Source organism: Stenella coeruleoalba (assembly GCF_951394435.1).
Source record: "Stenella coeruleoalba genome assembly, chromosome: 6".
Classification (NCBI taxonomy): domain Eukaryota; kingdom Metazoa; phylum Chordata; class Mammalia; order Artiodactyla; family Delphinidae; genus Stenella; species Stenella coeruleoalba.
Genome location: NC_137151.1, coordinates 95,147,359 through 95,170,850, shown reverse-complemented (window position 1 = coordinate 95,170,850; position 23,492 = coordinate 95,147,359). Strand labels below are relative to the sequence as shown.

At 36.6% G+C, this 23,492-nt stretch overlaps 1 protein-coding gene across 1 annotated transcript in view; it reads right to left on the bottom strand.

The window, feature by feature from the left end:
* BMPR2 (bone morphogenetic protein receptor type 2) overlaps positions 1–23,492 on the bottom strand; it is a 201,486-nt gene that overhangs the window by 19,425 nt on the left and 158,569 nt on the right. The window contains exons 6-10 of the mRNA XM_079925207.1: positions 22,088–22,318; positions 21,186–21,300; positions 15,952–16,112; positions 14,796–14,943; positions 10,301–10,437 (exon numbers count right to left, since the gene is read on the bottom strand). Of these exons, the coding sequence (XP_079781333.1) occupies positions 10,301–10,437; positions 14,796–14,943; positions 15,952–16,112; positions 21,186–21,300; positions 22,088–22,318 (792 nt within the window). The remainder of the gene's footprint in view (positions 1–10,300; positions 10,438–14,795; positions 14,944–15,951; positions 16,113–21,185; positions 21,301–22,087; positions 22,319–23,492) is intronic.

Genomic DNA, 23,492 nt, shown 5'->3' with positions numbered 1-23,492 from the left:
AATGGCAGACGAAGGAACTTTGGGGGGTTTTCCTCCCAAGAAGCACCAATAACTTGGCAAATATTATCAAACTCAACTTTACTGAAACTCTGGAAGTTAGTCAAATATTACAGCAACCAACTAAAAATATAACTGGAAAAAGAAAGGCCACTGAAACGGTAGGAGAACTCTGTGGTGAGGAGAACTCTCCCCTGCCCTGGATTGCTGGCAGATATGAACACGGCTGTGCATGTTCCCAAGGTGGGTACCTGGTCCCAGAGGGAGAAGAATGATCTTGTTTCAAAGGAATTATGCTGTTTTGACATGTCTATGAGTTCCCTGAAGGACTGATTCAAGAGGTCTATCTTTGTTCTGCCTAACTCAGAATTCTCTCAGGACAGGGAAGTAGCTATGACTAAGTGGAGAACATTCCCTGAAAACACTGAAAGCCAAATGAACAAGTACTATAGCCTGGGGCAAAATATAATAGTTGAGGCACACAACAAAAATGCTGAAGGTCAGGGAGTAAAAGCTGGGTGGAGAAACTTTGGGGAATAAGGGCATTGAAAAGCTTCCAAATATACTGGGGAATCTAGAAAACCACACACAGGTCCAGGGCAGGATGCATGCTCAGAGAAGACTATAAGGTTTCATAACTGGCTGGCTCAGCCAGTAGGAAGTATTTAGGCTCAGCACTAGCAGGAAGTGAAGGCTAAGGCAGAATTGTAAAAGGCCTGGATAAGTGTTAACAGAGGGCCCTAACACAGAGCTAATCTCCAAAGACTTGGAGAATATTTTTCTTTTGTTTCCTTTTTGACCATAATGATATCCAAAACATACAATTTTAAACAAAAAATTACAAAGCATGGGAAGAAACAAGAAAGTATGCCCCATTCACAGGACAGAAGAAATGAACAGAAACTGTCCTCAGGAAATACAGACATTGGAGTTACTAGCAAAGACTTTAAATATGCTCAAAGAACTAAGGAAACCGTGGACAAAGAATTATAGGAAACCAGGAAAACAATGTCTCAACAAATGGAGAAGAGCAATAAAGAGATAGAAATTATAAAAAGGAATTAAAAAGACACTTGTGAGCTCAAAAGTACAAAAACGGAAATGAAAAATTCACCAGAGTGGTTTACAGCAGATCTGAGCAGAGAGAAAAAAGAATTACTAAACTTCAAGATAGGATACAAAAATTATGCAATCTGAGAAGCAGAAACAGAAAAAGAATGAAGAAAATGAACACAGCCTATAAAACTTGTGAGGCACCGTTAATCGCACCAAAATACACATTATGAGAGCCCCAGAAGAAGAGAAATTGGAGAAAGAATATTTGAAGAAATAATCATCAATAACTTCCCAAATTTAATAAAAGAAATGAGTCTACACATCCAAGAAACTCAAGGAACTCAAAGCGGAGTTCCATACTGAGACACATTATAATCAAATTATAAAAAGCCAAAGATAAAGAGAGACTCATGAAGCAGCAAGAGAAGCAACTTGAAATGTATAAGGGATCCTCAAAAAAGGTAACAGTTAATCTCTCGTTAGAAACCATGGAAGTCAGAAGGCAATGGTATGACATTGTTTAAAGTGCTGAAAGAAAACAAGTGTTTTCTGTAGAATTCCCAAGAATTCTATATCAGGGAAAACTATCCTTCAATAGTGAAAGAGAAATTAGAATCCGCCTGCCAATGCAGGGGACAAGGGTTTGAGCCCTGGTATGGGAAGATCCCACATGCCATGTAGCAACTAAGCCCGAGTGCCACAACTACTGAGCCTGCATGCTACAACTACTGAAGCCAACTCACCTACAGCCTGTGCTCCGCAACAAGAGAAGCCACTGTGATGAGAAGCCTGTGCAAGGAAGAGTAGCCCCTGCTCGCTGAAACTAGAGAAAGCCTGCACACAGCAATGAACACACAATGCAGCCAAAAATAAATAAATTTTTAAAAAAAGAAAGAAAGAAATGCTAAAGGGAGTCATTCAGGCTCAAGTGAAAGGACACTAGACAATAACTTGAAGCCATATAAAGAACTAAAGAACACTGGTAAAGTAACTATATAGGGGACTTCCCTGGTGGCACAGTGGTTAAGAATCCACCTGCCAATGGAGGGGACACGGGCTCAATCCCTGGTCAGGGAAGATCCCACATGCCATGGAGCAACGAAGTCCAGGCACCACAACTACTGAGCCTGCGCTCTAGAGCCCATGAGCCAAAACTACTTAAGCCCACGTGCCAGAACTACTGAAGCCCACGCATCTAGAGCCCACACTCAACAACAAGAGAAGTCACCACAATGAGAAGCACGAGCACCACAATGAAGAGTAGCCCCTGCTCGCCGCAACTAGAGAAAAGCCCATGCACAGCAATGAAGACGCAGCGCAGCCAAAATAAATAAAACAAATCAATTAATAAAAAAAAATTTTTTTTAAGTAACTACAGGTCTTCCCTGGTGGCGCAGTGGTTGAGAGTCTGCCTGCTGATGCAGGGGACACAGGTTTGTGCCCCGGCCTGTGAAGATCCCACATACCGCACAGTGGCTAGGCCCGTGAGCCAAGGCCGCTGAGCCTGCACGACCGGAGCCTGTGCTCCGCAACGGGAGAGGCCACAACAGTGAGAGGCCCGTGTACCGCAAAAAAAAAAAAAAGGGGGGGGGGGGTATATTTCTCATTTTATAAAACTATGTATTTGCTATCTAACTCTAGTACTGGATTCTCATTGCATAGAAGCAACAGTTCTATTGACTGTAGCACATTAGATTTTAAATGGATTAATTGGAAGTGAACCAAATACTACTTATTTCTTACTCAGCAACCTCATCTAAATTGAAAGTAAAAAGTTTTCAGAAAAATATGCATATCCCGCAACGGTAGGATTACTAAGAGATACTTCAGAAAAAGGAGTCCAATTTCACTGATGAAATAAAACAATTTAAGGCAGATGAAGTTGTATTTTACTAGATAAAATTTCACAATGAGACTTTTCTTTGAAGTGTACTGTACTATGAGGCTGGCACATCTAATGAATCCTGATAAAGGATTCAGCCTCTCACCTATCGTCAGGGACCTCTTAAAAATCTGTCCCAGTTCCCACAGCAGGGACTACAGATTGGTGGCAATCTTGAGCATATGAGCTTGGGAATAGGTCTTCAACTGTCTCATACCTGAAGATTTCAATCTCATTTGAAGCAGAAGCCTACCTTGTAGGTAATCTACTAACAAAGATGACCAATGGAAAAAATACTCAATCTAAATCTACCTGGAAACATATAAAATCTCTCTAGCTTTTGTCCAACATGCCACGACCCCTGGATCCAGAATGAAAATATACTAATCCTATCAAGACAACCTACAATTAAAATGTGAAAATATGTAGTAAAATGATGTATATTGCTTAATGAAAACTCCTCATTTTTGTTCTTTAACTATAATCAAGAAATTACTTATACAGATTGTAACCAAGATGGTGGAGTAGAAGGACGTGCTCTCACTCCCTCTTGCGAGAACACCAGAATCACAACTAGCTGCTGGACAATCATTGACAGGAAGACACTGGAACTCACCACAAAAGATACCCCACAGCCAAAGACAAAGGAGAAGCCACAATGAGACAGTATGAGGGGTGCAATCACAGTAAAATCAAATCCCATAGCTGATGGGTGGCTGACTCACAGACGGGAGAACACTTATACCACAGAAGTCCACCCACTGGAGTGAAAGTCCTGAGCCCCCTGTCAGGCTTTCCAACCTGGGGTTCCGGCAACAGAAGGAGGAATTCCTAGAGAATCAGACTTTGAAGGCTACAGGGATTTGATTGCAGGACTTCGACAGAACTGCAGGAAACAGAGACTCCACTCTTGGAGAGCACACACAAAGTAGTGTGCGCATCGGGACTCAGGGGAAGGAGCAGTGACCCCAGGGGAGACTGAACCACACCTACCTGCTAGTGTTGGAGGGTCTCCTGCAGAGGTGGGGGGTGGCTGTGGTTCACTGTGCAGACAAGGAAACTGGCAGCAGAAGTTGTGTGAAGTACTGCTTGGTGTAAGCCCTCCCAGAGTCCGCCATTAGCCCCACCAAAGAGCCCGGGTAGGCTCCAGTGTTGTGTTGCCTCAGGCCAAACAACCAACAGAGAGGGAACCCAGCCCCACCCATCAGCAGTCAAGCAGATTAAAGTTATACTGAGCTCTGCCCACCAGAGCTACAGCCATCTCTACCCACCACCAGTCCCTCCCATCAGGAAACTTGCATAAGCCTCTTAAGTAGCCTCATCCACCAGAGGGCAGACAGCACAATCCAGAAGAACTACAATCCTGCAGCCTGTGGAACAAAAACCACATTCACAGAAAGACAGACAAGATGAAAAGGCAGAGGGCTATGTACCAGATGAAGGAACAACATAAAACCCCAGAAAAAAACCTAAATGAAGTGCAGATAGGCAACGTTCCAGAAAAAGAATTCAGAATAATGATAGTAAAGTTGATCCAGGACCTCGGAAAAACAATGGAGGCAAAAACAGAGAAGATGCAAGAAAGGTTTAATAAAGCCATAGAAAAATTAAAGAACAAACAAACAGAGATGAACAATACAATAACTAAAATGAAAAATACACTAGAAGGAATCAAGAGCAGAATAACTGAGGCAGAAGAACGGATAAGTGACCTGAAAGACAGAATGGTGGAATAAACTGCTGCGGAACAGAATAAAGAAAAAGAATGAAAAGAAATGAAGACAGCCTAAGAGACCTCTGGGACAACATTAAATGCACCAACATTCGCATTATATGGGTCCCAGAAGGAGAAGAGAGAGAGAAAGCACCCGAGAGAGTATCTGAAGAGATTAGAGTTGAAAACTTCCCCAACATGGGAAAGGAAATAGCCACCCAAGTCCAGGAGAGTCCCATACAGGATAAACCCAAGGAAAAACATGCTGAGACACATAGTAATAAAATTGGCAAAAATTAAATACAAAGAAAAATTATTGAAAGCAGCAAGGGAAAAATGACAAATAATATACAAGGGAGCTCCCATAAGGTTAACAGCTAATTTCTCAGCAGAAACTCTACAAGCCAGAAGGGAGTGGCATGATATACTTAAAGTGATGAAAGGGAAGACCCTACAAACAAGATTACTCTACCCGGCAAGGATCTCATTCAGATACGATGGAGAAATCAAAAGCTTTACACACAAGCAAAAGCTAAGAGAAAGCAGCACCACCAAACCAGCTCCAGAACAAATGCTAAAAGACCTTCTCTAAGTGGGACGCACAAGAGAAGAAAAGGACCTCCAAAAACAAACCCAAAACAATTAAGAAAATGGTCATAGGAACATACATATCGATAATTACCTTAAACGTGAATGGATTAAATGCTCCAACCAAAAGACACAGGCTTGTTGAATGGATACAAAAACAAGACCCATATATATGCTGTCTACAAGAGACCCACTTCACACTTAGGGACACATTCAGACTGAAAGTGAGGGGATCAAAAAAGATAATCCATGCAAATGGAAATCAAAAGAAAGCTGGAGTAGCAATACTAATATCAGATAAAATAGACTTTAGAATAAAGAATGTTACAAGAGACAAGGAAAGACACTACATAATGATCAAGGGATCAATCCAGGAAGAAGATATAACAAATATAAATATATATGCACCCAACATATGAGCACCTTAACACATAAGGCAAATGTCAACAGCTATAAAAGAGGAAATCGACGGTAACACAATAATAATGGGGGACTTTAATACCTCACTTATACCAATGGACAGATCATCCAAAACGAAAATAAATAAGGGAACAGAAGCTTTAAATGACACAATAGACCAGGTCGATTTAATTGATAATTATAGGACATTCCATCCAAAAGCAGTAGATTACACTCTCTTCTCAAGTGCGCATGGAACATTCTCCAGGATAGATCACATCTTGGGTCACAAATCAAGCCTCAGTAAGTTTAAGAAAATTGAAATCATATCAAGCATCTTTTCTGACCACAATGCTATGAGATTAGAAATGAATTCAACAGAAAAAAAATGTAAAAACACAAACACATGGAGGCTAAACAATATGATACTAAATAACCACGAGATCACTGAAGAAATCAAAGAGGAATTAAAAAATACCTGGAGACAAATTACAATGAAAACATGAAGATCCAAAACCTATGGGATGCAGCGAAAGCAGTTCTAAGAGGGAAGTTTATAGCTATACAAGCCTACCTCAAGAAACAAGAAAAATCTCAAATAAACAATCTAACCTTACATCTAAAGGAACTAGAGAAAGAACAAACAAAACCCAAAGTTAGCAGAAGGAAAGAAATCATAACGATCTGAGCAGAAATAAATGAAATAGAAACAAAGAAAACAGTAGCAAAGATCAATAAAACTAAAGGCTAGTTCTTTGAGAAGATAAACAAAATTGATAAACCATTAGCCAGACTCATCAAGAAAAAGAGGGAGAGGACTTAAAACTAGAAATGAAAAAGGAGAAGTTACAACAGACACCGCAGAAATACAAAGCATCCAAGGAGACTACTATAAGCAACTCTATGCCAATAAAATGGACAACCTGGAAGAAATGGACAAATCCTTAGAAAGGTATAACCTTCCAACACTGAATGAGGAAGAAATAGAAAATATAAACAGACCAATCACAAGTAATGAAATTGAAACTGTGATTTAAAATCTTCCAACAAACAAAAGCCCAGGACAAGATGGCTTCACAGGTGAATTCTATCAAACATTTAGAGAAGAGCTAACACCCATCCTTCATAAACTCTTCCAAAAAACTGCACAGGAAGGAACACTCCCAAACTCAATCTATGAGGCCACCATCACCCTGATACCAAAACCAGACAAAATACTACAAAAAAGAAAATTATAGAGCAATATCACTGATGAATATAAATGCAAAAATCCTCAACAAAATACTAGCAAACAGAATCTAACACCACATTAAAAGGATCATACACCATGATCAAGTGGGATTTATCCCAGGGATGCGAGGATTGTTCAATATATGCAAATCAGTCAATGTGATACACTGTGATACACCATATTAACAAATTGATACATCAGTCAATGTGATACACCATATTAACAAATTGAAGAATAAAACAATATGATCATCTCAATAGATGCAGAAAAATCTTTTGACAAAATTCAACATCATTTATGATAAAAACTCTCCAGAAAGTGGGCATAGAGGGAAACTACCTCAACATAATAAAAGCCATATATGACAAACCCACAGCAAACATCATTCTCAATGGTGAAAAACTGAAAGTATTTCCTCTAACATCAGGAAGAAGACAAGGATGTCCCCTCTCACCACTATTATTCAACATAGTTATGGAAGTCCTAGCCACGGGAATCAGAGAAGAAAAAGAAATGAAAGGAAAACAAACTGGAAAAGAAGAAGTAAAACTGTCAGTGTTTGCAGATGACATGATACTGTACATAGAGAATCCTAAAGATGCCACCAGAAAACTACTAGAGCTAATCAATGAATTTGGTAAAGTTGTAGGATACAAAATTAATGAACAGAAATCTCTTGCATTCTTATACACTAATGATGAAAAATGTGAAAGAGAAATTAAGGAAACACTCCCATTTACCACTGCAACAAAAAGAATAAAATACCTAGGAATAAACCTACCCAGGGAGACAAAAGACCTGTATGCAGAAAACTATAAGACATTGTTGAGGGCTTCCCTGGTGGCGCAGTGGTTGAGAGTCTGCCTGCCGATGCAGGGGACACGGGTTCGTGCCCTGGTCTGGGATGATCCCACATGCCGCGGAGCGGCTGGGCCCGTGAGCCATGGCCGCTGAGGCTGCGAGTCCGGAGCCTGTGCTCCACAACAGGAGAGGCCACAACAGTGAGAGGCCCACGTACAGCAAAAAAAAAAAAAAAAAAAAAAAAAGACACTGTTGAAGGAAATTAAAGATGATACCAACAAATGGCGAGATATACCATCCTCTTGGATTGGAAGAATCTCTATTGTGAAAATGACTATACTACCCAAAGCAATCTACAGATTCAATGAAAGAGCCATCAAATTACCAATGGCATTTTTAACAGAACTAGAACAAAAAATCTTAAAATTTGTATGGAGACACAAAAGACCCCAAACAGCCAAAACAGTCTTGAGGAGAAAAAAATGGAGCTGGAGGAATTAGACTCCCTAACTTCAGAATATACTACAAAGCTACAGTAATCAAGACAATATGGTACTGGCAGAAAAACAGAAATATAGAGCAATGAAACAGGATAGAAAGCCCAGAGATAAACCCACGCACCTATGGTCAATTAATCTATGACAAAGGAGGCAAGGATATACAATGGAGAAAGGACAGTCTCTTCATTAAGTGGTGCTGGAAAAACTGGACAGCCACGTGTAAAAGAATGAAATTAGAACACTCCCTAACACCATACACAAAAAAAAACCTCAAAATGGATTAGAGACCTAAAAGTAAGACTGGACACTATAAAACTCTTAGAGGAAAACATAGGAAGAACACTCTTTGACATAAATCACAGGAAGATCTTTTTTGATCCACCTCCTAGAATAATGGAAATAAAAACAAAACTAAACAAATGGGACCTGATGAAACTTAAAAGCTTTTGCACAGCAAGGGAAACCATAAACAAGACAAAAAGGCAACCCTTAGAATGGGAGAAAATATTTGCAAACGAATCAACAGACAAAGGATTAATCTCCCAAATATATAAACAGCTCATGCAGCTCAATATTAAAACAACAAACAACCCAATCCAAAAATGGGCAGAAGACCTATATAGACATTTCTCCAAAGAAGACATACAGATGGCCAAGAAGCACATGAAAAGCTGCTAAACATCACTAATTATTAGAGAAGTGCAAATCAAAACTACAGTGATGTATCACCTCATACCAGTTAGAATGGGCATCATCAGAAAATCTACAAACAAATGTTGGAGAGGGTGTGGAGAAAAGGGAACCCTCTTGCACTGTTGGTGGGAATGTAAATTGATAACAGCCAATATGGAGAACAGTATGGAGGTTCCTTAAAAAACTAAAAATAGAATTACCATATGACCCAGCAATCCCACTACTGGGCATATACCTAGAGAAAACCATAATTAAAAAAGACACATGCACCCCAATGTTTATTGCTGCACTATTTACAATAGCCAGGTCGTGGAAGCAACCTAAATGCCCATTGACAGACGAATGGATAAAGAAGATGTGGTACATATATACAATGAAATATTACTTAGCCATAAATAGGAACGCAACTGGGTCATTTGTAGAGACATGGATAGATCTAGACACTGTCATACAGAGTGAAGTAAGTCAGAAAGAGAAAAACAAATATCATATATTAACGCATGTATATGGAAACTAGAAAAATGGTACGGATGAACCGGTTTGCAGGGCAGAAATTGAGTGACGGATGTAGAGAACAAACGTATGGACATCAAGGGGGGAAAGTGGTGGTGGTGGTGGTAGTGGGGTGGTGTGATGAATTGGGAGATTGGGATTGACATGTATACACTAATATGTATAAAATGGATAACTAATAAGAAACTGTTGTATACAAAAATAAATAAAATTAAATTAAAAAAATAGTTGTTTAAAATAAGAAATACAAGGTACTGTCATTAATAAGAGGGCAATTCAATAATTATGACATATAATGGAATGCTGATCAAATGGACAGAAAGCGATACATCTATATATGTACTGGCATGAAAAACTAAGTGAAAAAATAAGTTTCAGAAATGATAGTGGATGATCCTACTCATGTTAAAAAAAATGAGAAAGTGTGAGAGTGTGTGGATGTATGTCTTGTATGCAAATGTCTGTAAGATGTTTCTAGTGTTGTAGCAACAATTTACTGAAATGGCAGGAGCCTCTGAAAATATTTCAGCGTTGTGAACTGCATTTTTAATAAGCAGAATTTATATGTGGTACCTTGCTTTCTTTTTGGTGCAGTTTAAATTTCTATTAGTCCTTGAATATGTAAGTCTGCACTAATGAACATTTTTGGTACCACTATCAAGAGGATAAATGGAATGGAATTTCAATAATATTTAAAATATTACCCTGTTAATTATTCTAGCTGTTACCCAATGTAGCAAACTTCAGACACAACAGTTAGTGCCTCTTTGAAAATATATAATAGCATACAAATCAAGTAAGTTGTATTTCTGGCAGTAGACAACTCTAAAAACCATTACCATTATTAGCAATCTATTTTTTCTTCAAGCAACATTTGAACATCTTCATCGTAAGTCCTCTTTTTCAATAATTTAGTTTTTCCTTACCAGGCTATTTTCTTTCCAAGCTTCTGGGAACTTGGGTCTCTGTTTTTCCCTAGACACCAGAACCTGCATATCTTCAAAAGTGGGATGGTTTCCAACCTCTGTCTGAAAAGCCATCTGGTATTCTGGTACAGATTCACCTGTGTATTTTTTTTTAAAAAAAGATAAGAGTAAAATTTATAATTATAAAGAGACCCTGTTGTGGGTTTTATGCACTATTAGTAAAAGCTCTATTTAGAATAGTCTTTGTTTGATAAATTAAATGTTTGTTATAAATTAGATGGTAGTTACAATAATGGGCAGCTATTTTTAAATGGTTTCTAGTATTAGTGAATTTGGGGGTGGGGGTAGACATTATTATATACATGAGGTTTAACACTTAAAACTGAATTCTTATCCCATACTGGGATTGAGGGTGGTGAATATGAGGAGAAAGTCCAAGATCTAGTACAACAAACATGTCTGCAGAACTAAATATAAATGAGTGGGTGGTACAGTCATGTCTCATTACATCATTGACTCTATTATAGTCTAGCCAGATTTTTCATATGTCAAAAAAATTTTTATGATAATGACCATTTGACAAAAAGTCAATAAACTGATTTTTCCCCTTAATAAGTAGTACCTAGATCAAGGATTTTAAAATATCATTAACTATTCTACCACTGTTTAATAACCCTATTCATCACCAATATGCACAATCAGCAGCTTGTGATAAAAGACATGATTTTTACAAAATGTTGTCAAATTAAACTTAATTAACATATTGAGCCACAAAGAAGACCTCTGGGACCAACATTTAGAAAACCAATCGTTTAGTCAAAATCTTGGCAAAGAACACAAGAGAAATAGACTCTTCCTGTCTCCTTGTCCCTCCCCCAATACCATTAAAATGACAAGATAAATTAGAAGAAAGAATACCAGGAAGGAGGTAAGGCATTTAGGTTCTAATCTTGGCTTCATCTCTACCTAGGAAAAGCCGTTTATCTATTCTGTGTTTCAGTTTTCCTGTCAGCAAAATGGAAATGTCTGCCTTCCTTATCTCACTCACGTGGAGACAATACAAAATTTGTAACGACCCAGATAGAAAGTACATTACAAAGCATGTAATTGAAGTTTTATGCTTCAATTTGAATATTTTAAAAAAAATCTATACACTTGCCCTCCACCAATATTAAAAAAGATTTACAAAGAGTAATTCTATAATTTATGTAGCATAGCCCAAAGTTTTTGGAATATTGAACTATCTATAAATACAAATGGTATTTTCACATATTCTACAAAGATTTAAGCAGATACTTATTTCTGATCAATAACTATCAACAATGAACTTGAAAGACAAAACTAAAGTATTTCATCCTGCCAGTTAGTGTATCACTTTCTTTCATGAAATCTCATATGATAAACCCTCAACCCATACCATCTGTGAACTGTAAGATACTTACTAATATATCTCTTTTGTCTTTCTGAGACATATACACAACACACATACACACCTTCCAAGTGTTATTTTTTCCTCAAATGCTCTTCAATAGAATAAATATTTAATACAATTTTACTTATCTGTTTTAATCGGGTGTAAATTATAATTAGAAAACTTGCTAAATAAAACTGATGCACAATCTTGTTTTGGAAATGGAATGACATTAAGAATTATAAATTTCTACTAAATCTTCATGGTTCTCATCTGTTTCTTGTTAATTATGTCTCTAAGCAGTTAGGAACATTTTAATCCCCTTCTTAAATTATGCTTGTTCTCTTCCTCCTTTTTCTTTCTCTTGCCTTCTGTTTTTCTTCCTTCTTTCCTGCTCTTCCTTTGTAATATAGATCCTAATTCATTTATATTGTTAATATTTTACAGAGAGAGGTAGCCTTTATAACAAACTGCTTCCATTCAATAAAATGTAATAATAATAAAAGCATGTCTTGCATTTGGAGTTCTATCATAGAAGTTTAAAAAATATTTTATAAGAATTTTTCCACTAATATATGCTATTCTTTAGGCTTATTCTTATGTTTGTGGAAAACTTTTTTTCAACTTACACCCCATTTCACTGTTAAAAATTTTAGAAGTACCCTGTATCCTCTGCCTGTGCTTTTTTAGCACTCTTTTCCTCCTACACCCTGTAATATTTCTGTCTTCCCTATTCCACAGAAACTCCTCTAAGAATACCAATGACCTCCTCCTATTCAAATTCCAAGATCATTCCTCAGTTCCACTTCCTTTTGACCTTTCAATTCCATGTTTCTACTAATATTGGTTCTTAATACTTTCTAACACTGACTCCCAAGATAGTAAGATTTCTCAGTTTCCTCACTATTTTTCTGTCCATTTGTCTTCTATGTCCATTTGTTTTCCTATGATGGGAGAGGGGGAGGTCACCTAATATTCAGTATTTACTCACCAATGTTTCTCTCTCTTCATTTATTCTTTTAGGGGACTGCATCCACTTATAAATTCTCAATTACCATCTCTATGTAGCTAATTCCCAAATATCATTTTAATCTTAAATTCTTCATTCTTTTAAGCTCTTCAATTAAATTTTTTTTAGTTGTCTATCAATACCCCAACCAAAAGTCCCCACAATTAACTCATCTTTCCAATGTAAACCAGTACTCTTTCCTAAGCTCCTGGCTGCCACCTTATTTCTCAGACCTCTCAGTATTTCTCAACTCCCTAGACTGTCTTCCAATGGCTAACCAGAACCACAGCTTCCTTTCCTACATTTTCTCTCACATATGCCTCTTCCTCCCCATTTCCATACCGAAGATTACAGGGTATCTTATTGCAACTCTCTTCTTTTTCCTTTATTTTTATTTCAAATTTTGGTTAAATGTACATAACATAAAATTTACCATTTTAACCATTTCTGAGTGTACAGTTCTGTGGCACTAGGTGCGTTCACAATGTTGTGCATCCATCTCCAGAACTTTTTCCATCTTCCTAAACTGAAATTCTGTATACATTTAAAAGTAACCCCCAATTTCTTTTTCCTTTTTAAATACTTTCTAGTACTATTTCAATTCATCCTATATTTCTATTATAATAATATTCTTCAAACAAGATTTAATTGTCTTATTTTTCAAACATCTGATATTGCATTTTATTATTTATCAGTCCAAAAGCAACAGATATTCTTTGAATCAGTAACTGTTCAAAAAATGTTGCTGATAGCAACGTACTAACTAAAGCTGATACAAAAATCATTTTAGTCAGACATGCTTCGAAAACCCAGAAATAATGGATTAGGATTTTTTAAAAATGTGGCCAAAGTTCCAATAATAGAAATTAAAAGTTCCATGGTTCCAATAATATGTGATACTACTGCAATCACTGCTATTTCCAGAAAAACACTTTGAGTACTCCGTACTTCCAATTAACTGGAAAATATACTTCTAAGTAATAACTAATTGATGTGTAGGTAATCTAAATAATTATTAATTTATTTCATTATATTTTAAAATTAAACTATTTTTAAATGCTTACTGTTTTTAAAGCAAAAAAATTCAACCCCACTACTAATCTGTTTTTATTAAATAGTTCCATTTCATAAATTTGTCCAATGCTGGTTTAACTGACTTTATATCCTTTTCTTATGCTTTTAATGTGGTTTTTCCTATAAGATAAAGACCATTTATGTCAAATGATTTTGCAGTGCCCATATTGGTAATTACTTTAAATTTTTATATCACAATGACAGTGATGTAATCTTAACAAAAGGAGAAAAAATATACAATTATTTGGCTATTTCAAGTAAGCCTCAAATAAGCATTCACATTAAATGAGTGTTCTTTCATGAAAGGAAGGAAGGTAGGCAGGAAGGCATGATGACAAGGGAGAAGTTTTTTAAAAAGGAAGAAAAGGAGGGGCTTCCCTGGTGGCGCAGTGGTTGAGAGTCCGCCTGCGGATGCAGGGGACAGGGGTTTGTACCCCTGTCTGGGAAGATCCCACGTGCCACGGAGCGGCTGGGCCTGTGAGCCATGGCTGCTGAGCCTGCGCTCCACAACGGGAGAGGCCACAACAGTGAGAGGCCCATGTACTGAAAAAAAAAAAAAAAAGAAAAAAAAAACGAAAAGAAAGAAAAGGAGAATGAAAAAAAGACAGGAAGAAAAAAGTGTTCCAATGGATAATTCATTACTTCTAATTCCTTACTGGGTCAATTCAGGAAACATTGTTAAGTGCAGATTCTCAAATGCTCAGAGGTTGTGTAAGGAAAACAATGACTGCTAAAGTAATGAGAAACCAACCTGAACACAGATAAGCTATTATGAGCAATTAATTAAATTATACTCAGATGCAAACCTGGAGTCCTTTCTAAAAAGTTTTCCCTGATTCACATCCTTCTGCTAGTAATGTTTCTGAACACTAGATGGCAATGAGCTAAAGGTTTAAATGAAAGTACAAACACATCAAAGTTGACTTATTTAATATAGGTAGAAAAAAATATAACTGCTTCACTTCAAAACATACACCAATTTTTGACAGCATTTCTCTTACCTGGGAAGAGGTCTGTACATCTCATAAATATCTCCCAATAAATTAGTCCAAGTGCATACATATCTACTTGTTTCAAAGCTGATTCACAGTCCCTCAAGTTCACGGCTCCTTCTAGAACTTCTGGTGCCATATATCTGATTGTGCCAACCTGATAAATTAGAGTGATGTATTTCAGAAAAAGAATGTAGCATATTCTGAAGGGCATACATTAGACCAGAAGTAATACATAAATTTCAGGTCAATAATATGTCAATGTTATTTGAACCTAAGCATGTCACTGAGCCTTTCTATACCAAATTTTTAATAAATAAAATACCCATTTTAGGACATCTTGGTTGCTCTCAGTTTTTGGCTATTATGGATAAAGCTGCTAAAACGTTTACGTACAGGTTTCTGTGTGACTATAAGTTGTCAGCTCAATTGGGTAAATTGCTGGAAGACTATGTCTTCCAAAGTGGCTATACCCTTTTGCATTCCCACCAACAATGAATGAGTTGCTGTTGCTCCACATCTTCACCAGCATTTGATATTATTGTTTTGTTTTTTTTTAACCATTTGAATGTAATGGAATCTTGTTTGGATTTGCAGTTCTCTAATGAGGAATGATGTTGAGTAACTTTTATATGCTTATTTGCCATCTGTATATCTTCTCCAGTAAGGTGTCTGTTCAGATCTTCTATTTTTTAATTGGCTTGTTTGTCTTCTTTACTGTTGAGTTTTAAGAGATCTTTCATATTCTGGATACAAGTCCTTTGTCAGATATGTGTTTTTCAAATATTTTCTCCCAGTCTATGGCTTGTTTTTTTCATTCTCTTAACACTGTCTTTGGCAGAGCAGAAGTTTTTAATTTTAATAAAATTCAACTTAGCAATTTTTTCTTTCAAAAAAAAATAACCTTTTAAAATAATTAAACTGTGATATATTCATCCTATTCAATAGCATTCCTACTAATATTGACAAAAATGAGTTGGAATGGCAGTGATTTCCACAATGAATTGATGAACTTCATGCAATGTCTTCTGTATATCTTAATTTTGTAATTCCTAATATGCTACACTTGGATAAGGATAACTGTCCTGAGTAGTTAGTGGATTTTTAAATGCAATTTATTATGTTTTGAAAATATGTCAATGTGATACCTTTTGTATACACTCACCTCACTTATGGCTGCATTATCTTCCTCCCCTGGGCGCACCAGTCTATTTCCAGTCAGCTTCATGGACAACCCAAAGTCACTAATAACACAGGTTCCATCATTTTTCACCAGAACATTTCTGCTATTTAAATCTCGATGGGAAATTGCAGGTTTATAGTGATCTGTTTGAATAATTTTCAAACATTTATTAATGCTTAAATAGCACTACTGGACATGAAATGAGCATGAAGGTAATAGGGGCTATATAAATATAGAAGATAGTGTTATTTTTCTGCCCATTAATTTTCCAATAGCAAAAAAGGACATAAGAAATCAAAATTTCAACTCACAATCCCCACCATTTTCGATATATTTCACAAGATAACTCCTGTTGGAACTATGAGTAATTAAGCTCTGAACATTCAGCTGCATAAACATTCAGCTGCAATTAATAGCCAAGAGGCTGTTGCTTCTAATTTTAACATGTACCTTTTTCTTTCCTTTTCATTTCTAGAGTAGCAAAAGGAGGCAAAAGAGAAAGGAATATCTTGCATAAAAAACGATAAAAAGTCAACTGATCTAAAACAATTATCACTGAAAAACTGACATGGCTCCAAAATTGGTATGTGTATTTTATAGTATTATCTTACAGATTAACAAATCAAACCTATGACAGAAAATTCCAGTTTTGTCCTGAGGCTTAGCCATGTATCTAAGCCCACCACAGTTCTTCAAATTAAACTAGAAACAGTTTTGCAATGGACTGGTAGCTGTTTTCTGATTTTACAAAGAAACAAAACACTATTATACTCATTCTATTACTTGTTAATCAGAAGACTATATATTCCATGTAGGCAGAGAGAGAACATGTTTTGCCTGAATTCAAAAGGCATGGCACATAGTAAATGCTTGCTGAGTGAAAGAATATATCCAACCTAAGCCCCTAAGTAAAATCATAATTATTTTCCTCTTTATAAGAAAACCTTGGGGGAAGGGGGGGAGGGGGAGGAACGGATTGAGAGTTTGGGATTAGCAGATGTAAACTATTATATATAGGATGGAAAAACAACACAGTCCTACTGTACAGCACAAGGAACTATATTCAATATCTGTGATAAACCATAATGGAAAAGAATATGAAAAAGAATATATATATGTATAGCTGAGTCACTTTGTTGTACAGGAAAAGTTAACACAACATTGTAAATCAACTATACTCCAATAAAATTTTTAAAAAAGAAAACCTTATACAAATCTTATATTGAAATAAAACCGTAGCTCTTGAAAAGAAAAAAATTCTAAAGTACCATTCCCAAAATTTAAAATAACTCCTCAGGTATAGAAAGAAATACAGCAAAATCAGAACAAAGTCAACCAGTGTTATATTCAGGCACAAAAAGACTCAGTATTTACATTTATTACTCTCATTAACATGTATTAGACTTCAATTTCACCAAAAATGAAACTAAAGACAGAAGATAATGATTGCTTTGATATTGGGGGAAGGGGGTGGGGGGAGGCAATAGCACAACTAGAAGAAAAATAGCAGTTACCAGGTTTCTTATTCTAAAAATTGACTTCTTTCTCATTTGCTCCTCTTCCCAGTCCAGCCTTCCAAAGTATGTACTAACATGGCTCATTCAACCCCTAACAGAGCTACATTTCTTACTCTGGATAAAACCACAACATAAGTATATGTGGTATAATGTCGAGCTGATATTTATATAATAAAATTTATAGAGACACTGGAAAATGTTTGTACACTAACACCAAAGCAATACTTAAACTAAAATATCTCACACATAAGGGAAACCAGGTTAATAATGTGAATGTGCAATGAGTCAGTCAGTCAGCCAGCCAGAGGGGAAAACAAGGTAATACTTTCTGCTACTATTAAAAAAGGAAACAAAAGAAATGAAAAGAAAAGAGGAGAGGGAGGAAGCAAAGGAGGAAGGAAGTGAGGGAGGAAATAAGGAAAAAGAAAAAAAGAAAAAGGAAGAAACAAGAGAGGATTCATGACCAATGCTGAGGGTGGAACTATAGACCACCTTTTTGAGACTTCTTTTCCCCTTAAAGTTCCCCTCAATATTCATTTTAACCTTTTTTTATTGGGGAAGGGGCTGTGGTTTGTAGAAAGGGGGAGCCGAGCATGTAATGGTTTTGCCCTGGGCAGTAGCACACTTGGCAAATTTCTTAAAGCAAAGTGGGACACAATATTATTTTAATTATGTTAAAAAATAAAACCTGAACACAAAATAGTCTCTCTGTGGATATTTACATAAACATAAACACACACACACACACACAGAGCAAAGGATCTGGAAAGATGTACATAAACTAGTTAATAGTAATTTTCTGGTTATAGATTTAAGTGATCTATATATGTTCCTTCTTTGCTAGACTTTTTTCCATGATAATGTTACACTGACATTACCATTAGGAAAAAAATTCATAGGGAGAACCAATTACAAATAAACAGGTTCAACTACTACTTCTCCTGAAGCAAAAAATAGCTGAATAAATAATAATAGTATTATTCCTTACTACAAAATTGTATGCCAAATAGCAAAGTTATATCTGAAGATACCGGGAAGAATAAAGTTCTCTGAAAAAAAGTGAAATGTCACTTTAAATGTTTTGAAATAGTACAGTATAGTTGGAATATTTATTTATTATTGAAATATAGTCATTTACAATGTCATGTTAGTTTCACGTGTACAGCAGTGGTTTAGTTATACATATACATGCATACACACACACATACACACACACACACACACACACACACATTCTTTTTCAGATAATTTTCCCTTATAGGTTATTATGAAATATTGAGTATAGCTCCCTGTGCTATACAGTACGTCCTTGTTGGTTATCTATTTTACATATAGTAGTGTGTATATGTTAATTCCATCCTCCAGATTTATCCCTCTCCCCCTTCCCCTTTGGTAACTATATGTTTGTTTTCTATGTCTGTGGGTCTATTTCTGTTTTGTAAATAAGTTCATTTGTATCTTTTTTTTTTTTTTTGCAAATTCTATATATAAGTGATATATGATATTTGTCTTTCTCTGGCTTACTTCACTTAGTATGATAATCTCTAACTCCATCCATGTTGCTGTAAATGGCATTATATTATGGTTGAGTAATATTCCCTTTATATATATACACCACATCTTTATCCATTGATCTGTCAATGGACATATGTTGCTTGGCTATTGTAAATAGTGCTGCAATGAACATTGGGGTGCATGTATCTTTTCAAATTATATTTTCTCCGGGTATGTGCCCAGGAGTGAGATTGCTGGATCATATGGTACCTCTATTTTTAGTCTTTTAAGGAACCTACATACTGTTCTCCATACTGGCTATACCAATTTACATTCCTACCAGCAGTGTAGGAGGGTTCCTTTTTCTTCACACCCTCTCCAGCATTTATTACTTGCAGACTTTTTGATGAGGGCCATTCTGACTGCTGTGAGGTATGGAATATTTTTTAAATAATTAGGTAAAACCAAAAATTCAAATAGCTATTATACTTATGTTTTTTCACAAATAGATACACATTTTTTAAAATGGTAACTATTTAGTGATAATATTAGGTAATGTTTTAGAATAAAATCTGTGTTTAAATAAAACTCATATTTGATGGCAATCACTCTTTTCAGCCAATGTTTGACTAGAAACCTTATTGAATCATGCAAGCCTTGAAAATGGGGATTAGGATGGTATTTTAAGTTCTGTGCTAAGTCAGCTCTTTAAAGGAGTTATGATATTTAAGAATAAGGAAACACAGTACAAATGGTTAATGAGCTAAAGCACTAAAGTAAGTGCATCAAGTTGCTGACACAGGCAATAACATTGGTCAATTCTGTATTCAGGAAAAGCAAGATGTCAAGATAAATGAACTGATAAATTATTCAGGAGAAATTATTTATATATGAAGCAGCAGATAGAAAAGATGATCCATGCTATCATACAATGGAACAAAGATCTAAGAAATTGTTACATTAAATATTCTCTTCATTATAGCAGTCAGAGAAACTGAAAAAACAATGCATGACAAGAAAATTGCTGTAAAGAATGAAAATGCAAAGACGGATTTTCACAGCAAAGCTAATTTAGAGGTGCCTGTGATGTGAGATGTATATTGAAACAAAGTGAAGAAGCAAATATATTAAAAAGATGCTTTGAAAAACTAGCAAAAATGTACATAAAGGCTGAATATAAACTGTAGTTATGGCAAGGAACATAACCACACGGTACTGACACACTGGTGAAGCCTTACTCCTCACCATGAGTTCTCCTCTTCCTATTTAGGAACAGAACCGAGTGTTATTTGAGGCAGCAATGCACCCAGCTAAACAAAAACAAAAACAAGCTATATTCAAAAGCATCCCTTGCAGCTAAGTGTGGTAGGAAAGCATGGACTAAGTTCTGGGAAACAAAACATAAGCACAAGAGTGGGACTTCTCGAGGCAAAAGGAGGCAATTCCTTCTACTTTCCTTTTCTCTGCTGATTAGCATATAGCATGATGGACAATGAGGTGACCTTGAAAACAAGCCACATATAAAGACTAATGGAGAAGAAACAGAGGAGCCTGGGGCCCTGATAATATTACGGTGCTGCCAAAAAACTTTAGACTGTCTCTCTTCAGATTCTTACATGAGAAAGAAAAAAAACTGTCATCTTCATTGAAACCTGTTACTTTTTTCTCCCTGATAAATGTGAACAAGCCTAATTCTAGCTAAGAGAAGCACTGATTTATCAAAAGATACATTTGGGTTTTACACTAAAGACCAACCAACCTATGGAATTCATGTGTAAAGAAGTGATAACGCATTTGTAGTTCATTTAAATAAGCAAAATAAATACAAGGAAAATACAACACCGTCTAGCTAAGAGGTTCTTAACCTAGGTCCATAGATGAACTTCAAAGGATCTGAGAACCCCTACAATCAAAACAGTACTTTTTAAAGTATGCCTATATGTCTATCCTTACAGGGGGAGTGTTCAGAGCTTTAATCAAAATCGCAATGGAATCCATGACCCCTCTAGAGAATTGAAATTCTTTTTCTTATTCTTCTTGTTAAATTTCAAATATATTTCCTCACGTTAGATCTTGTAAACAGCTGGCTCATAATACATCTGCTATAATATAAAATATACTTTTACTTTAAAGATATGAATAAAATTTCCCTTTGTGAATTCTGGCCCCACATGGTTGTGATGCATCTTCTATTCATTGTCTTACCTCCTCGTGGTAATTCTGTATGAAGATAAGCCAGTCCTCTAGTCACAGAATGAGCCAGACGGCAAGAGCTTACCCAGTCACTTGTATGGAGACTTAAATACTTGCATAGAGATCCCTGTATGGAGGGAAAAAGTAAAAAGGGGAAAAAAGTAGAATTACTTTACTTGAACATGAGGAGGTTAAGTTAGCAGCTGTAAAAAGCATTTGCATGTTCGGATTCAAAGGAGATCTAATGAATTATAACACTTCAGAATCTCGAAGTAAGAAAAGACATTTCTATAGGTAGAGGAGGAGAGGATGGAAAAGAGAATTTAGACATTATCAATTTTTATTTCTCAAATATTAAACATTATGAATGGTTATTTCATTTTAAATGCTTTTTTTTTTTTTTTTTGTGGTACGTGGGCCTCTCACTGTTGTGGCCTCTCCCGTTGCAGAGCACAGGCTCCGGACGCACAGGCTCAGCGGCCATGGCTTATGGGCCCAGCTGCCATGGCTTATGGGCCCAGCTGCTCCGCGGCATGTGGGATCTTCCCGGACCGGGGCATGAACCCATGTCCCCTGCATCATCAGGCGGACTCTCAACCACTGCGCCATCAGGGAAGCCCCAAATGCATCTTTTATTTATCAACTTAAGGCAGAAAAAAAAGTATTTTCAACTCTTTCACTGCTTCCTTCATCAAGAAAGTCTTGCTGAGAGAGAGAGAGACAGACAGAGACAGAGACAGTGTGATGTAAGTACGTAGGGACTAAACAGTTTCATTCACATTCTGGAGTAAAATTGTTATGTCATTGTAGACCATTAATAACCAGTTTGCAAACCAGCAACACTCTACATAACAGGGGTCCTCCTACAAATCTGACTGACATAAATGTCAGTGTATTTTTTATGAAGAACTTACATTGGGATAATACTCCATCACAAGCAAATACTCCATGCGTCCATCTGCAGTGACTCTCTCATCTCCAACTATAAAGCGAGCAATGTTGTCATGTTCCATCAAAGGCACTCTGTAAATGTTCTTCTCATTGATAAAATTCTGACGGTTTGCAAAGGAAAACACTTTTACAGCAACTGGACGTTCATCTAAGGAACCTTTATATACGGCTCCATATCGACCCCGGCCAATCAGCTGTAAATTTGTTTTGAAGAAAGCAAGATATTATTTCATCACAACTTAACAATCAAATTTACTAAATAATAAAGTATAAATCCATATGTATGCAACCAGATCTCTATTGCTTAGTTTGAGTAACTCCATTGTCAAGAAAATAATAAATTTGGCATCTTATATGGCTCAGAAACTCCTACCAGACCCAGCCCTCCCTCAGATGACAACTATAAACTCTGAACAATATTTTTTTTTTTTTTTTTGGCGGTACGCGGGCCTCTCACTGCTGTGGCCCCTCCCGTTGCGGAGCACAGGCTCCGGACGCACAGGCTCAGCGGCCATGGCTCACGGGCCCAGCCGCTCCGTGGCATGTGGGATATTCCCAGACCCGGGCACGATCCCGTGTCCCCTGCATCGGCAGGCGGATTCTCAACCACGCGCCACCAGGGAAGCCCCTGAACAATATTTTTAAAAAGAAATCTAAAAATGCTGGAGAATGAACAAAAGTAGATAGGTTCTGAGGGGAGTCAACACTTGGAAGAAAGGAATGGCATAGGGTGAGCTACTTATTTTTATAGCTTTAAGCCTGTGAGCAGGCTGAAATCTGCACTGCATAGTGGAGCAGAAACTGTGATAGAAAATCTTTCTGGCCTCAGGAAGCAGGGGACAGAATTTGGGGCAACCACAGCATGGAAAATTAAGGGAGAATCCCAAAAAGGAGAGTCAGAGAGTTGGAAACCCAATTAATGCATGGGACAGACTCCAGCTAAAGATAAAAAGTAACTAAACTTCAGCTCAGGAGATGAGTTTGCAATATGTCCAACCAAGTTAATCACCTACTAAAATAAACAACGAAATGAACACACTTTAGAAGAACCTAACAGAATACAGGGTCTCCACAATATGACATTCACAATATCTAGTACAATACAGTACAATAAAAAATAACACAAAAACCCCCCAGCAAGATGCAACTGTTCTCTTCATTTTTGGCTTCTGGGATTTCTCTGACTTTTTACTGAAAAAAAGGTTAGGGATTTACCATTTAAGGATATTTGTTATATTTCATTCACTATTTCTAATTTAAATTTTAACAAACAGACTGCCCTTTAGAAAGGCTGTATCAATATAAAGTTAAATCAGCAATGTTTGGGAGTGTTTCTTTTACTCAGTCCAGGATAAAATCCTAATGGTT